Source organism: Numenius arquata, chromosome Z (genome assembly GCF_964106895.1).
Source record: "Numenius arquata chromosome Z, bNumArq3.hap1.1, whole genome shotgun sequence".
In the NCBI taxonomy this organism is placed as follows: domain Eukaryota; kingdom Metazoa; phylum Chordata; class Aves; order Charadriiformes; family Scolopacidae; genus Numenius; species Numenius arquata.
The window spans coordinates 84,187,839-84,204,616 of record NC_133616.1 but is presented as its reverse complement, the minus strand read 5'-3'; the positions used below and the strand labels follow the sequence as shown (position 1 = coordinate 84,204,616).

Below are 16,778 nucleotides of genomic sequence, written 5' to 3'. Positions count from 1 at the left end.
GGGTGCTCAAATAGTAATCATTTCGAGTGTGTAAGAGGAAGAAAAACAGTGGTATTTGGAATGAAGTTTTACTGCGAGCAGAAACAGAGTGAATAGTGAGAAGATGGAAGAAACTTAACAGGTCTGTGGTGAGGTGACTCCATCTAGCACAAAGACTTGATCCCCCCCGAGCCCTGATCAGCAAGAGCCAGAGCGTTCCCGTGCTACCAGCGATGGTTTCACCAGAAACATGAAGCACGGTGGCGTGAGGAAAGGGACCTCCATCCCAGTCAGACCCAGGTGGAGCTGTGTGGTCAGACTGGTTTGCTGCCAACCGTTGCTGGATGTTTGCTGATGGTGTAGATCATGGAGGAACCTCTTTGTAAGGACTGCAATTGCAGATACTTGACATGTCTCCCCGCTTCTTCTGTAACATGGAAGGACTTGGCACAATGTGGATTTACTGGCCATTCCCAGAGGAAAGAAACGTGACAGATAAATGTATTTCGCTGTCATCTGAGAACTTCGTAAGCTCCATTGAGTTTGTAGTCCACAAAGTACACCATGGAAGATGAGAGCACCAAGGTCTGGTGCCTGCTGAGAAGTTCTGCTAGTTTATATAGGACACGTAGAGTGTGCTACACAATTAAGAAGAATATCCATTTTTACTCAATAGTTGAGAGGAAAGTGCAGCACTGCAGTCTTCTTTTCCTAAGCTTTCGGGATGGAAGGCATTTGGAAATGAAAGTTGGTTTGTTCTTTTGTCAACACATCATCTCTTTCTGCTTACTTCACAAGACAGGATTATGCTGTCTGGGTGTTAATTTAGGTCTTCCCAATGGAAAACCTGAAGGTGTTGGTGTAATTTTTGCCTCATTGGCAACACTTGTCCTCCCTGGTTGTGAACTTGGGTGGGAACTGTGGTATGTCCTGTGTTCAGTAGGCAGTGTACTGATGGGTTAGTGGTCTGGCAGATACTCATAGAAAGGATAGATAACCAAAAGCCAAAATACTGGCTGACCAGGTTGTTTATATTCCTTATTTTTGTCCAAAGTTCTGATGAAATTGTCATATTCTCATATAGAGGTTCGATTTTCTCTGAACAGCATTTCTTGATGGCAACCTGTTTATCCTGTCAATTTTTGCATGGCTCAGGTAGAGGGTGAGTGAGGTGCTATCCCATATAAATAGTTCATTTCAACAAACCCTGCACTCAGGGAGAGCTAATTAATATACTCACTGCCTCTATTCACAGTTTGTATATGAAGAAATAAGATTAGCTTGTGTTTTCCTGTGCAACCATAACTGTTTAAACAAAGGCATTTTAATAAAGACACAGTGCCTTTTATCCAAAGCACAGTGAGAGGAAGCTCTGTCAGAAATGTTGTTCATTTCACTGAAAATTGTTTTCATCTGAATAAGGATCTGCTCTTGCCCTTTTCTCTTGCCTCCCACCTCTGTGGGAGAATTGCCATTCAATTGAGCTCCAACATGATCGGACCCCACGTTAAATTTGCTTCATTAATGGCACATGAAGAAAACACCAGAAAAACCTTTTGAATGCTTTAATTTAAGGATAAACAGAGGAACAAGTGGTTTGGCATCTTTAGCCAAAAACAGCAGGGGAAAATAATTATCTGCTATGCCCTGTCAAGTAACAGCAGTCTAGTAAAATCTGGAGGAAAAGATGTCACCTTCTCTTCTCTTACACCTTCTCCTCTGTTTCTTATTGTCTATGATAACTTTAGAACTGGGAATACGAGAATGCACTAGTATATAATGTAATAATACTCCTAATTGAAAAATGTAATAATACTCTTAATTTATACTATTAATATGTGATGAGCTGTTTCAGTGTGATGTTGATCAATTGGAACCAAAGGTCCATTCTTCTCAGAAATCAAGGTAAATTAGTCTGGGTTGTATAAACTAAGAGTGAAAATACGTTATCATCCCAAAGTCAAAACTGAGAAGCTACTTCTGAATAATTGCAATTGATGATAAAAGAGTGTATTTACTGCCTAAAGCAAGGGAATTAAAATTATTTTTAATTTGCACTTTGATAACTATTTTTGCTTTAATTCAGCTTTAGAAATTTCTGCATATACTTTTAAAAGGAAAAATATGATTTAGGAACATTTTAAACAAAAATGAATTGCAAAATGTAGGGCTTTCAGTTCCTAACTGCTGACTTTTTTTTTTTTTTTTTTTATTTATTATATTATTTGGCACAAACTGAAGTGCCAAAACCTGTGGCCTTATTAACTGGTGCTTTTATGCCCAACTGAAAATACTTGGTTTATGTGACTCCTGATTTGCCTTCTTCAATAGCAAAAGCCTTATGAAGGATTTTTTTCTGTTTTAAAATTGGGGCAAATGCTTTTCCACTGGAATGAGATACCTCTTGAGTAGAGAATAAAATTATAAATAGGAAATCAAGGATGACAAAGACAAGCAGAAGCGTGGAGTTGTATGAGATTTCTTAATTCAAGGTATTTGCAATCAGGTCAATCTTTTAACCAGAATCTTTCAACCCAAATTCTGTGGAATTTCAGAACAGAAGGTATAATTATTAGGTTTTGGTTTTTAAGAAGAATCTTTTAAGACTGAGAAAATAATTGCTTTTGTAAGCCATGGTCTTCCCCATGTCAGTTTATCAGTTGTAAATAATGCTTGATAGAAAGCTACTAAATAATGGAATAGAAGTAAAAAACCGTCAGAATAGATACACCTGTCTGACAGACATGTGCTTATAAAAATTATGCAAATGTTTGGTGAGGCTTATATTTGCATTACCTGTATGTGAGTGATAACAGCTGTTAACAATCAAAAAGCAGAGTAACATTTCCGTGTGGGTTTTCTGGGTTCATGCCCGCAATTCCCAAAGCAGAGGGAGTTTCCGCCAAGTCTTGGTGGCCACTGTCCTGTGTGTCATGGTCACGTCAGTGTAGGACCATGGTGACACTGGCCATCCTGGGCAATAGAATCAGGAAACTCCTTGACTTTCACATGCTGCAGCCACAGTTTCCAAGGGGTTTGCTGGGAGGAAGACAAGGGTGAAGGTCAGGGTTGTACTGACACAGCCCCTCTGACAGCTCCTGATGGCACAACGTTGTCTTGTGTAAATATTTCCACCTTTTTCGCAGAAAATTTAAGTCATAGTTGGTGCTTGAGAAGAGTCCCAGCCTTCATCACACGGCACCAAGCTCCTTTCACTAGAATGCACAATTGCTGGATTTCGCAGACCACAAAACTGAGTGAAATGCTGCGAAAGTATCAGGTCCTATTGCAAATTTTGTGGTGTCAGCTCAAGATTGCTGCTACAGTGACAATATTGAGTCGTTAAAGCAAACGTCCTAAACGAGCTTTAACATGGCAGTCATACCAAAGCCACACAGGGTGTAGGGCAGTGTAAATTTCTCACCTACAGACATTTAGATTAGCTTTACCTAGAATTGAAATATCCTAAAATACAGTTTTTCAAAAGTACTCGCTAAGGCTTCTCTTCTTTTGAAGGAAGTAACAGTAAAGTTGTGGCGATTAATGCACTCATCAAGAGCACGGTCTTGATGAACCTGGGAGCAGCGCCCGGGTTCTGGCTGAGCCCGGCTGGTTTCCCACCCCAGAACGTTACCCGGTAATATGTGGCCGTACACAGAATATTAACGCCGTGCTGTAAGGTCATCTTTCAGCTCTACCATTGTATTTGGCTCACTATATTAATCCTATTTAATAGAGGATACAGACTAGTTTCTGTGTCAGGAGATTTTCTGCTGTTGGCACCCCTAACCCTTCCACTACCCCACTCTTAGCATCAGTGAAACACAAATAAAGTCTTAATTTTGTTATGTAAGAAAATGTTAGGTTTGCTTCCTGTTTATAGTAGAAGCATTAAAGCAGTGTATGGATATGAAAAGATGCAAGGTTTTCTTCGCAGGCAGCTTTGACGTGAAAGACTCCTTTTCAGAAGTCTAATTTTAATTTTCTTTTGGGAAAAGAGAGAAAGCTTTAGAGTATGAAGGCTGAAACTTCCTTTTTTCTTTATTTTTTCTTTTTTTCCTTTTTCTTTTTTCTTTTATTTTCTTTTCTCTTTTCCATTTTTTTCCAAACATTTTTTTTTCCATTTTTTCCATTAGTATTTTTTCCATCTTATAAATATTTTTTAACATCAATATTTTTTCCATTTTTCCAAAAATAAACACTCTGGTTTTTTTTTTTTTTGGTTTAGAAGATGTCAGGTGGGAGTCTCCATGCCTGGTTCTAAATGTACAAGAATAGGAATAATAATCCCACGTTAATGACGGTTAGTTGTGGCCTGAGATTTTGACCTTACTTCTTTCCAAATCGTGGCATTATGCAGACCATGTGGCTGGTTTCAGATGGAACATTAAGAAATATGTAACTTTCCATCTCTTCCCAGAGAATTAAAAGCTGTGCATTTTCTTCATGATTCTGCCTGTTTATGGCAGAAGAGTGAAGCCAGAATGCAAAACGCATTACCTGCTTTCTGAGGGAAATGAGTTGTCTGAGAATCAGTCCTGAGAAATATTCCTTCATAGGAGAAACTTGGGAAGATCCAGGCTCATTTCTTCATTTTGCTCTCACAGTTTCTTCTTCTGACTTTGTTACTGACGCACTGTGGGCTGGATTACAGAAGGCTGCTTAGACACCTGAAAATGTACCTAGAATTACGGTACCTGTCTCACAGTATGAAATTAACTTCATAAAGGATGAATTCTAAAATGTGAAATCAGTTTTATTTTCCCATTTTTTTCATCTGTTAGCTTTTTGTCAAATTTGACTTGAAATCTAAACATTCATATTTATTTTATTTTACTTCCTACAAGAAAGGCTTTATGAAATTAGAGAGTATGTTAGTATCTGTGATTTCTGAAGGTAGGGATGACTTTGACTTTGACTGGAAGGGAAGCGTGTTTTAGATGTCTGTTCGGATGCTCTTCAGTCTCACTTGGAAACAGGAAAAATAACAGTTGGAGGTTATTCTTGCTGGAGAAGACCACATGGCCCATGCCTTGTGAATCCAGGAAATCTCAATAGCTTTATCTCCAGCCAGCTGTACCCTGGCTCTTTTTGGTCCATCTCCCTTTTTCTGTTCCACAGATCTCTGTGTTACCCGTAAGGACAGGGAGAAAAGAGCACCACCGTGGTGCAGGTTCCTTACCTTGAGGAAGAAACAGCCACAAGCAGCCCACACCACTTTGTTTTTAGATGTCGGCCACTTCTCTTCCAGCAGGTTGAGATGTTCCATGCATGGTTGTTTGGATGGTGCCTTGCCACCCCGAATGTAAATTACCTCCGTTGACAAAACTCCCTACCGGTTATAAAAAAATCAGTGTGTTTTATATGGTGGCAGCTGCTCTACCGCAGCAAATTATTTTAAGAGCCGTTCAAAATAGGGAATTTAGATCAAGTATTACTCTCTAAATGATTCACTGTCTCATTTGTGATTAGTGAAGCAGAGACTTACGCAGTTACACTTAAGCTTTACTTTAAAAGAGTTGAAATGCACGCTCATGCTTATTTTCCATGGTAGTACCCTGGAAATCATTTGGATTCCCACTCAGCTCTTCTAAAAAGCCCAACAAGTGTGTATTTTTTACCAGAATAAGTCTCAATTAACCCCTGCTTCTGTCCCAGTATGAAGCCTCTTCCTAAATGTGCCTCATCTCTTCTTCTGACTCATCAATCTGTGTCTTGCAACACCTTACAATCAGGGCAGTCAGTTTTAGTTACTTACTTTTCAGTCTTTCTTTCGCTCTAAACCTTCTAAGGAACTGGAACAAGAGGAAAAAAAAACCTGCCATGACTTCACAGGACAAGTCTTTGGCAGTGTTGACTGTATACCCCAACAAAAAGGGTATTTGTGCTGAGAAAATATGTATTAAGTGTAATAAGGTTCCCATGTTGTAACTGAAATCTCTTCCAGCAACTGAATTTCCCACTCGTGCCCTCGTTTTTCAGATTCTCTGCTTCCTGGTGTCCCACTGCTGCTTCATGTCACAGGTTAAGTTAAGGGTTATTCCTCTTCTCAGTTGAAGTCCACCTTGTCTGCCTTGAGAGAAACAGCAAGTTTGTGAGAAGTCAAATCCTTCACTTCTGAAAGAGAAATCTTTAATAAATAGGTGAAATATTTTCAGAGTAACCATACTGCTTGGAATCAATAGCCATTAGACAATAAAAATACATGCCAATATGGTGTCTGAAATACTGCTAAAAGCATGTTATTCAGATTTTCTCCAAACCCCGCAGCCCCAGATTATAATCTCAGCTCTGGAGTCCGGTGAGTACAGATTATAATCCAGTGATTATACTCCAGTATGCTTTCTATACTCTTCCCTAATAAAATAAAAATAATAATAAAATATACCTGCCCTGGGCACTTGCAGTCCTGCCAAACTGGGCACTAAACAGCTGTGTTTACCTTCAGAAAGACTAAAACCAAATTTGCAGTGAAAATCTCTGTAAGGGAGATCCTGGAGGTGTGCAGTTTTATTTTATGGAGGGTTGCTGAGCCCATACAGCCTTTGTTGCCCAAGCTACCTCACATAATAAAGAAAATGCATATATTTGATACCTTTACAGCTGAACATCCGTGCAGACTTGGGGCTTTTCTTTTTGATCTCTAGAAAGAATAATGTGTGAGTTTAAATGTTGTTTAGGTGTTCTGATTGGAGATAAGGTAACCTTGGACGAATACAGCTTCAGAGTGAAAGGCAGAGCCTTTGGTGGCATCACTCCTCAGATGCACCTGGGGCACGTTCGCCTTCCTCAGGTGTGCGGAGGTGATTTCCCAGTCCTGGGCCGCCGGGAGGTACCTTGTACCCCCTATAGTTCACAGCAAGCTGGAGCTGACATCGATTTACTCAAATTTATAAGCCCTATGCTCTCCTGCTCCCGGTGGGATGAGGAGTGCTGTGTCCATCTGGTCTGTGTGGGTATTTTCTTTTAGCCCCCAAAGTCAGCGGCTGCGGGTTCACAGTCCACAGTTTCCACACAGTTCCCATCAGAGGCTCCATAGCCTCTTGTTTTGAAACTCTTGAAGTAATGCGTTGGTAATTAATTCAGTTTTTCTTGCTATTTCTGAGAATACCACATCATTTTAGAGGCTGAGATAGCCATCATGTGCATGGGACTTTATTGACTTACTTTTCCTTGGTCCATTCTTCTCATGGTGGGTTCGTATTATTTTAATGGAAGTTTCATTTTCTTGCTGTTTATGTTTATTTTTAGTGTTTGTTCAAATTCGTTCAATCATTCACTACTAATGTAAGAGACTTTTCTCACATTTATTTGTGACGTTGTTAGTTCTATTGCGGAGGGAGAAGGAAAAAACACTTCTTTTTTTTTCTGAACATTTCCTTAAGTGTAGCATTTGTTCTGCTTCTTTCTGCAAAAGCAGCATAAGACATTACCTGGGTATTTGTCACTGTTTTGTTTCTTTCTGAGTAATTCTTTGTAATGTAGTTTACATACAGACTGTCAAGTACCTTCAAAATGGTTTAAGATGGTTGTTTTGCATTTCATAGTGATATAAATTACATTAAAATGCAGGGGAAATTTTTGAATTGTTTTTACTAAATCTATGTTTTTGTTTCCTTAAAGTTTCAGACCCAGAGCTTACGTCTCTCAGACCTGCACAGAAAATCTCAGCTTTGGAGAGGGATAGTCAGTATTACCTTAATCGAAGGTCGTGAGCTGAAGGCGATGGATGCAAATGGATTAAGTGACCCTTATGTGAAGTTCCGGTTGGGGCATCAGAAGTACAAGAGCAAGGTAATTTCAGTTGTGACCAAACATGTGCATTGGCTGTTTGTGGGTATTTTTTTGCCTTGAATAACTATTTATATAGTGATGGGAGATTTATTGTCATATTAACTGGCTGCCAGGGCACCTGGAGCTTTGTTTAGATGTCGGGGGTTTTTTTATTTCTTAATAAACAAAAATAATACTAGATGGGTGAAAGTGTAGCACTGAAAAATGCGGGGTGGCGAGGAGGCACACCTGGTTTTCCGTACGGACTGTGTTGGCTCTTACTGCCTGTTGCGGGTTGTTCAAAGGGAGAGACGTGGAGTGATCCTGACCAGAAGATGCACCGTTGTGCCCTTCAGTCATCTCTTACCAGTGATGCTGGTCACCTCTTGGACCCTTTGCATGGTCTTATCCCTGAGCTGTGTTGTGCTCGTACTCTCGCTTTCCTCATTCTGGCCTTACAGCGAGTTTCATTAACATTTTCTATATGTATCAGCTTAAGGGGCAGAGGAGATTGATCAGGGAGAAAATGACTGCGGAGACTTTTGGCTTTCTCACTCTTATTTCCCCGATCCCTATTGGTTTGAAAATTGCTGTTTATGTCAGATGCTGGGACCTTCCTCTCTTGATAGCATGCTGACCTCTGAGCCAGCCTGGCAGCCTCTTCATCTGAAATTAGAAGAAATCAAATTTCATGCTTTTCTAACTTAGAAATCTTCATAGCATTTCTGTGTTTTAATCCTCCCTAATTTTTCTGTTTTTTCAAGCCAGTGGAACTGGTGGATGTAGAAAGCGGCAGTTGCTTCCTGGGGAAGGGACTAGACAGTTTCCGTTCTTGCCCAGGCCAGGTGTGACTACTGCTTTTGCATTAGGGTAGAAAAACCCACCAGCTTTCTGTTCTGCAGAGTGTGGTCGGAACTACATGGACTGAAATCCATTGAAGTGGCTTCTTTTGTCAGAAGTAACTGGACTGAAAGTGATTGAGAAAGCTACTTTCATCTGAGTTGCAAAGGAAAGGAAGTAAAATACAGTATTGGAAAAAAAATAAAAAAAGGAATATTATTCCATAAAAAGTAAACCACAGTATCACCTTTCCGCCGATACTACTGCAGCGGGGGAAAGAGGACATGATGAAATTGTTTCTGTTTAAATACTTACAGCCATCACCTACTTGTCATTGCAGGTGCTTTGTTTTCCTTTAGGCTCAGGCACATAAGTTTGCAGCTGACTGTCACTCAAAGGAGGGCGTAATTATTCTACAGAAAAATGGATCCATTCCCAGGGTAAATCCTTTGTTCAGGAGGCTTTTGAAGGTGACAGGTTGCAGGATTTTGGAGGTTGCTATTGTATCAGAGGGGTATGAGACAACCGGCCAGTCGTCTTTTCTAATTGCTATTTTTTTTAATTCTCACTGCTTAAGACACTCATATTGCAAACAGAAAAAAGCCCACTTCCTGAACAGAGTCTAAAGATCAAATTTACAATCCAGGAAAGCGTGTGCCTGCACGCTGCAATATGACTTTCCTTTTGCTCTCCTTTCAGATTATGCCAAAAACTTTGAATCCTCAGTGGAGGGAGCAGTTTGACTTTCATCTCTATGAAGAACGAGGTGGAATTATTGATATTACCGTGTGGGACAAAGATGCTGGCAAAAAGGATGATTTTATTGGCAGGTTTGTGCAATTACAGCCTTCTTGTTCCCTGGGGATGAGAGCAGATGATTAAAATGAGCCTTGCCGTTGAAACTATTTCTTATGACCGTTTGTTCTTGCTTTCTTTTTTTTTTTTTTTTTAAAGGTGGGGGAGGATTTTTCACAAAGTGTCAGTGCAGTTCGCTGCGTTGATGTAATTCTTTACTTTCGTGGGGTAAAATACTTTTTACTGACCAGTAGGTGGCAGCTTTTACCAATTGATAGACTGAAGTTTTCCAAAATGAAAATCCCGGGTTTAGAGCAATAATCAAGATGCAGGAGGTTCCATAGGGCAATGTCCAGCTTTTGGAGGAGAAGTATCTCTCGTGACTTGTAACAGCCGCAAAAGACAAAAACTATGTACTTATTTTTTAATCTGTTTGGTAAATAAATGAGAGTCTTAAAGGACTATGCACAGCTACTGGGGCAAATAAATAAGATCATTCGTTTTCAGGAAAAGTGAATCTTTGGGATCTGTCTTAGAGTTCAAGAAGTGGTATAAGTGTGTGTGGTTACGCTCCATTTTTCTGTGTAGGAGGAGGAAAGAAGTTAATGTTTTTTAACAATGGCATTAACTGGAAAAAAAATGGGGAAAAAACTGTCTTGTGGTTACTGATTTTGTACAAAGTCAGTGCTATTTTGAAAGTTCAGGTACTTGTTTACATCATACTTTAATTGATATCCATACAGTCATAATAAAAGTAATTATTATTAATCCCATCTATTTTGATAGTTTGTTAGAATATTGGACATAGGTTCTTTCAATAGGGCGTTGATACTAATAAGTAGCAGAATTGCTTTTTTTGGTAGTTAAAATCAGGAATGGAAATCCCGCGGATACTTTTGTACTTTCGATATCAATGTGATTGTGTTCCCACTGACCTTCTCCTCCCTCTCGTTACGTTTAGGGCAATGGCTTTCTTTATCAAATTAGATCAGTCGGATAATACTCTGTTTATTTCCTACTGTAAATTGTGGGAGGTCTGAATACATGCAGAGTCTGTGGCAGGCAAAAGGCTTTCATACACGACAAAACCACTTTACCAAAGTATACATAGTAGGGTTTTATTTTATATGATGAAACCCTGTGGACGGTGTGATACATTTATATTTGAAGTTTACATTGCGTTTTTTACCTCGCTCGATTTCAGTCGGTGCATGGGGCAACAATAACTATTTTTCTGAAGTGACGTAATGATTTAGACCTATTTCGGTATGTGATATACCTTGGAAAATGATGCCTATTTTCTGCTTAACTTTAACCTTCTTATCCAAAAGATGATGAGATTCAGGGTTTTCAGGTGTGGTTTTTCAGAACACTGTCATCAAAGTGGCGCTTACCTTGTTACTGTTACCAGTAATTATAAAGTCCTTTTAAGAGCATTGCATGAATTAAAAGACACCCTTTTTGCTGCAAGGCAAAGAACGTGATAGAGAAATGAGAGAAGGAAAATTTGTAACTTCAAACACTTAATTTGCTAAGGTAGCTTTTCAGATACCTAAAAAAGTTGTATGTCTTAAGTGTGCATATATTTATTTTTGGTAACTGCATGCTGTTTTGCAGGTAACAAATGATTTCTACGTGTTATTTAGGCCAAAAAAAATTGATAGGGTTCCCTAAAAAGAATGCTTGAAGCCTTTAGCATTTTTCAGTGGGAGAATCTTGTTTTGTTTTGGTCTCTGCTGTTTTCCTAAGTAGATGTAATTCTTGTATGTATCAAAAAGAGGATGCTCCTTGGACAAAGCTAAGCTGTAGTGCTCCTGCAGTATATAACTGATTTTAACAGAATCAGTGGTATTTCTCCCAAAATCTTGCTGCTCTTGATTTTTGTGACCTGTCTGCTGTTGGTGTATGTGTAATCCCTCCTCAGTTTGTCCTCTCAGACACTCTCTCATTCCACCTTCTGTTGGTACCTTATCTCTGGGTAATGCAACCGGCGAACAAATTCCTCTCCGTGAGGATTTCCATGAAAAACTTTGTCATTTGTCAAGCTCAATCTGAATACAAAAATAGGTCTTAATATTCCCCCTCCCTGATACTCTTTTCCAGTCACTGTGGATAAAAATCACGGGCACCTGACAGCTCCACTTTACATCAACTTCTCTTCCCCACTTTCACCTCTCGAGGCTGCCTCTAAAAGCTGGAAATACTTTGGTACAGACGGTACGGACTCTGAGCGTGTGTTATGCTAAATGTGTGTTAATTTTGTAAAGCAGGACTGGGTCGTGGTCCATGGCTAAGGCTCTGTGGCTCTCGAGGCACATACAATAAATGGAATATTTTGATTCAGGTTCCAAGAAAAGTGATAATGAGGCTGTGGGAGGGAAATAAAAGACTTTCTGGTGGTATTCTAGCATTACTCAGTGATGGAGAGTTACCCCTTTCATCGTACTGCGATCTTCCCGCTTTCCTGAATCACGTGCAAGCAGCAGCTCTTGTATTATACAGGAATATGTGTATTAAATGCAGTGAAAACAATTATTTCTTGAAGATGTCCTGCCTGTCCAAAGTATGGTCATGGAGAAGCCATGCTTGATTGAGGAGATCCTGCTCATTGAGGGAAACAGCAAACCAAACTGAAAAAAGAGAAGAAAAAGTTTGTTTAAGGAGCGGTTCTCACCTCTCATCCAGAGTGTTGTTTTTTTGCGTCCTCCATATTCATCTGCTTGAGGAGCACACCTGAAGGTCAGCAGAACTTCCCCTGCAAAACAGGCCTTATTGAGCTTTGAAGGGATCCATCCCTAAAACTGGTTCAGTGGTTCCAAACCGAGCCGTGGGTGAACAGGGTCTTTGGATGGAAGGCTGAAGGGATAAACTCCAGGTCCCTCCTGGAAACCACCATAGGAACCCCCCTTGAGTGGAAATACTTTTCTCTGCTCAACTTGCAAATTTTATTCCAGAACAGAATGTCGTAACTACTTCTGGACTGACACTGTCTCAGCTACACTTCAGTGAAATAAAAGAAGTGGGAAATGAGGAGCGTGGACTCCTGTGGGCCCTGCGTGTGTCACCATACTCGTTAGGCTACAGCATGCCAAGGGCCAGGATGAAGCTGGGATTGTGACGAGGTGGTGGTGGGATATTTGCTCATACTGGGAGGGCTCAGACTGGCCATCCTTTCTTGAGGGCAGGAAGGTGAAGCAAAGATGTCCAGGAAGGCCGAAGACATAGAAGTAAGACTGGGGCCTTGGGGCAGCCTGGCAGGAGGAGGATGGAATGGAAGGGGTGGACGGTAAGAGGGAGGAGGGTGTTGAGAGGCTGAGAGTGGCAGCGTGGAGCATCCTGATTTAGAGGAGGAGAAAGATGTGTCTGTCCTGGAGCCAGCGCAAAGCTCCTGTTTGGTGCCCATGCACATCCAGCACGGCGGTTCCTGGATGGAATGGTCACTGTTTGATTTCCGTCCTTAACTTTGAGCCTGACGTGCTTCTAAAATCCATTTGATCCTCAGCTCTGTGCACTCTCCTTGACAGTTTAAAGGATGTAGCACCTTGTGAATTTCTGTCTTAGAATGCCCTAAAAAACCAAAATCCTAGAACCATTTCAGTGTTTCTTTGGGGCTTTCAAAAGCCTGGAAAAAAATGTCATGCAAAAGCTTCAAGAAAAATTAATTTCCATTCATACACTGATTTGTATGAGGAGACACTGGGCTTGACCAGAACTGAGTTTCATTATGCAGGAGGTTAAATTCTGACATTCTCTAAGTATAATTTAAAAAAAACCCAACCCATTCCAGGACCAAAGACAGGAGATCTGGAAGTCCTTTTTTTTGGAAAGAACCAGCAGTTAAAGCCACAGGGGCAGCCTTCGTGCATTCAAATAACCATGTGGAGTTGCATGAGCAGTACAAGTCATTACTTCGTCCGATAGGTAGAAATTCTTACACGTATGTGCGTATATTTTTCAGTTTGAATACATTCAATATTCACGTGTTTTTGCTACGAGTAAATAATTTCTCTTCCGTATTGAGTCAATATACTCCCGTGATTAAAAACATATACAGCAGTAAGTTTATGTGGGCAATACTAGGATCAAAATGAAGGTGAAATGATTTTAATCTTCGTGTAATTATTTAACTTTCTTATCATCTGCGTTTTTGAAGGCGATCCTGACTGTCACCTTTACGATAATCAGCTAATAAATCCTCATGATTGTTACACCTTTATGCATAGCAGTAATCTGAACAAATTGGCTGCTGACAGCTGCAATAAATTGCCAAGAATGAGTGCTGTCAGAGAACAAGTTGTTTCTGTGAACATACAGGATAAGTAAATCCCATGTCATGCAGTTTTATTCAGCTGAAGTTATTTGCAATCCAGCACGGCAGGATTTATAGCATTATTTATTGGTATGAAAAATGTGTGTTTATCTTTAAAATGACATTGACTTTTACTCATATTTTGTGCCAGGAAATTACTGTTGACTTCATCTATATCTATTTTCATCGGTATTTATAGATGTTACTATCTTTTTTTCCAATCTGTTGCAAATTAAGAACAAAAGACCTTGTGCATAGTGTATTCATTAAAGCTATGTATTAATTTTATCTGTAGAAAACTGAACCATCCTATAATCTCTCCGAGTTGTCAGGAAAATTCAGAATGGTGTTGTGTGTGCGTGTGTGTGTGGGTACACACCATATAATGCATGTTATGAAGTACAAAAGTCAAAATACTAAAAATTAAGTATTTAGGTTTTCGACAGCTAATCTGCTATGCTTTCTCTGTTCGTTTTTTTCATAGTTTTTTGGGCGCCCATAAATACAAGCAATGTGCGACCTGTGCTGCTGCATTATTAATCTGAAAGCACAGGGATACACGACTCAAAAGTTCTGAACTGAAGTGGGGTTTTTATATAAAATATTTATGTCTTTTTCAGCTGGTTTTTTTTCTCACTGAAATTTATGTGATTTTGCTACGGGAGACTGAAGGTTACCAGAGAGAGCTGAGTGGTGCTGTAAAGCTGTGTATGGCTACTCCAACAGGCGTATAAAGTTGAGCCAAGCACACTAGGTGCGCTCCTGATGATGTTACTTCCCAGATTTTTTTTCCTGGAGATGTTGTGGAGATTGTGATTTATATTAAAATACTGGGAATTTCCTTTTTAAAATACTGTTGCCCAAGAAGTTTTGAATAGTAGGTGTGAGAGTTTTATGTGTTTATGTTGAAATAGATGAATCTTGGAAGTTTTCTCAATTTTGAAAAAATCCAGGGAGCCAAAACGTGCTCCTCTGGATTTGTAAACGGGACTTTATTATGCTGATCTTCCAAATATTTTTTTTCACATGGTGGTTTGAAAATTTCTGCGTGTTGGAGTAGCTTTGGAAAGCTATCAAAGTTTAAACATAATGGTTAATGCAGAGTTTGTTGGTTTGGGTTTTGAACTCGGTGCCCGTGTGAATTACGCAGCGGTTCTGTGCTGACACAGACCCGCACACGACCAGCAGCCCGTGTCTGTAGCAGCTTGATGGTTTTACGTGATGCCTGAAGTTAAATTATTGCAGATGCATTTCTCGATGTAAAATGAAGGTTTTGCCCAAAGCATTTAAATCTAAAAATGCTACTGGTCAGCCTGCCCTTGACAAATCCTGGAAGGCGCCGAGCTGTCTCCATTTCTGATCGTTGTCAAAGGGAGTTAGATGTAAATATTGATGTGCATCTCAAAATTCGGCCTTTGGGTATTCCCCACCTTATGTATTACTATCTCTGCATGTTTTAACTTCTTCTATTAATGCAGAGGCGCTTCTGTTCTGCTAGAAAGCCAAAAAAGGTTCAGTTTTGGCTCACAAATCTTGAGTAACTTTTCCTTGCCAGGTGTGTTACTATTTACAACTCTTACTGACAGTTGTTATTGTCACGTAGTGTTGGAAAATTGATAGTATTCCCCAACGTATTCTGAAATACGGGATGCTGCACACAGGCTGGATTAGTTTATGGATCCTTCTTCTGACCCCTTTGTGGAAATGTCCTCCCCTACCTGAGGTGAGAGTGGCAAAATAAGGGGAGAGGAAGGAAAAATGGACTGTCTGCCTGGAAGTGAGAGTCAGCGTGGGGAAGGGCTGGGGGTGATGGTTTGTGGAAGGCACAGATTGGAGCAGCCTGAAGGCTCTTGCGAAGTTGCTCGTACCAGCTAGCGAGGGGAAAACCACATAGGAAGACATAATTTTCGTCAAAGCAGTAGACTGGTTTAGCAGAGGAAAGTGTTAATTTTGTGGCAGAAAACACATTTCACTGACAGCGCACGTCTGCAGAGTGCGGCTGTGCCACAGGGACGGCGTAGGAAATACCCCATCGGGAAACGTCTGCAAGTACCTTTGTCCATCTATGCAATTTAAAAAGTAAATCTGTAGTTTTACTGGGAAGAGCTGTGCTCAGGAAAATGTTAATCAGTCATTTTGAAACCCACCAACAGGATTTTGTGGCATGGACTGTGTTTGTTTCAGCCAGCAATGTACCTGTCGCTGCTCCCGTGTTGCTCGGGGAGGGGTGAGATTGTCCCGTATTTCGTGTAGCTCATATTTCCCTGATCCAGACTGATTTACCCCAAACCGCAGGGCTCTTCCCTGCTGCCTGGCACCCAGCGGCACTGTTTCCCGGATCCTGTGTGTTCCCAGCATCCCGGGTGTCCTCCAGCATCCCGTGGATCCTCCAGTTTCCCAGGCATCCTCCAGATTTCCAGGCATCCTCTGGCTTCCCAGGCTCCCTCCACCGTGGCTGCCCTACTTAGCGGAGTTACAGCCTCCAGCTCCTTGGGGAGCTTTCCTGGTTTTCAGTCTCTCACCTCTATCCACCGCCTATCTCAAGCATCGTGTGGGGTCTGTCGTTTTATTTCTTTCTCATTATCTTTATGCTTTAAAGTCTGGTTCTCCCCAGAACTTCGCCTTGCTGCAGTCCCCCTCTCTCCGAGCTGTGTCATTTTTCTGCCGGCACTCGGCAGAATTTCCCCTCGCCGTTTGTTTCTTGGTTTTTACTGGAACATTGGGCTCATAAAGGAGACGGAGTCTCACAAATTGTAGCAGTTCGTGCCTCGCTGCGTCTGATGTGTGTCCAGCTCACTTCTAATTGCAGAATCGCACAGTTTCCTCTCCTTGGCATCCTTTGGAGCAGCATAGACCTGGATCACGGCAGAGTTGAAAGGCTGCCTTCCCCAACAAGTCATGATGATAATTAAGTTGCCTGGGTTGTAGCCAAGTGGTGCTTTTCTGTCCCTATCACTTAGGATTGTGCCAATTCCTCTTTTATGCTTTATTTTGTCATGTGAGAAAATGATCTCACTATCTGCTGCCTCTCCCTTGCCTGGCCACCTGGCTTTTAAGAGGCCTTCTATGTCATGTCGTTACC

The 16,778-nt window shown here is 40.7% G+C and overlaps 1 protein-coding gene across 1 annotated transcript in view; it reads left to right on the top strand.

The window, feature by feature from the left end:
* The window catches only part of MCTP1 (multiple C2 and transmembrane domain containing 1), a 284,874-nt gene that overhangs the window by 144,140 nt on the left and 123,956 nt on the right, over positions 1 to 16,778 (top strand). The window contains exons 7-8 of the mRNA XM_074166917.1: positions 7,603 to 7,773; positions 9,292 to 9,422. Of these exons, the coding sequence (XP_074023018.1) occupies positions 7,603 to 7,773; positions 9,292 to 9,422 (302 nt within the window). The remainder of the gene's footprint in view (positions 1 to 7,602; positions 7,774 to 9,291; positions 9,423 to 16,778) is intronic.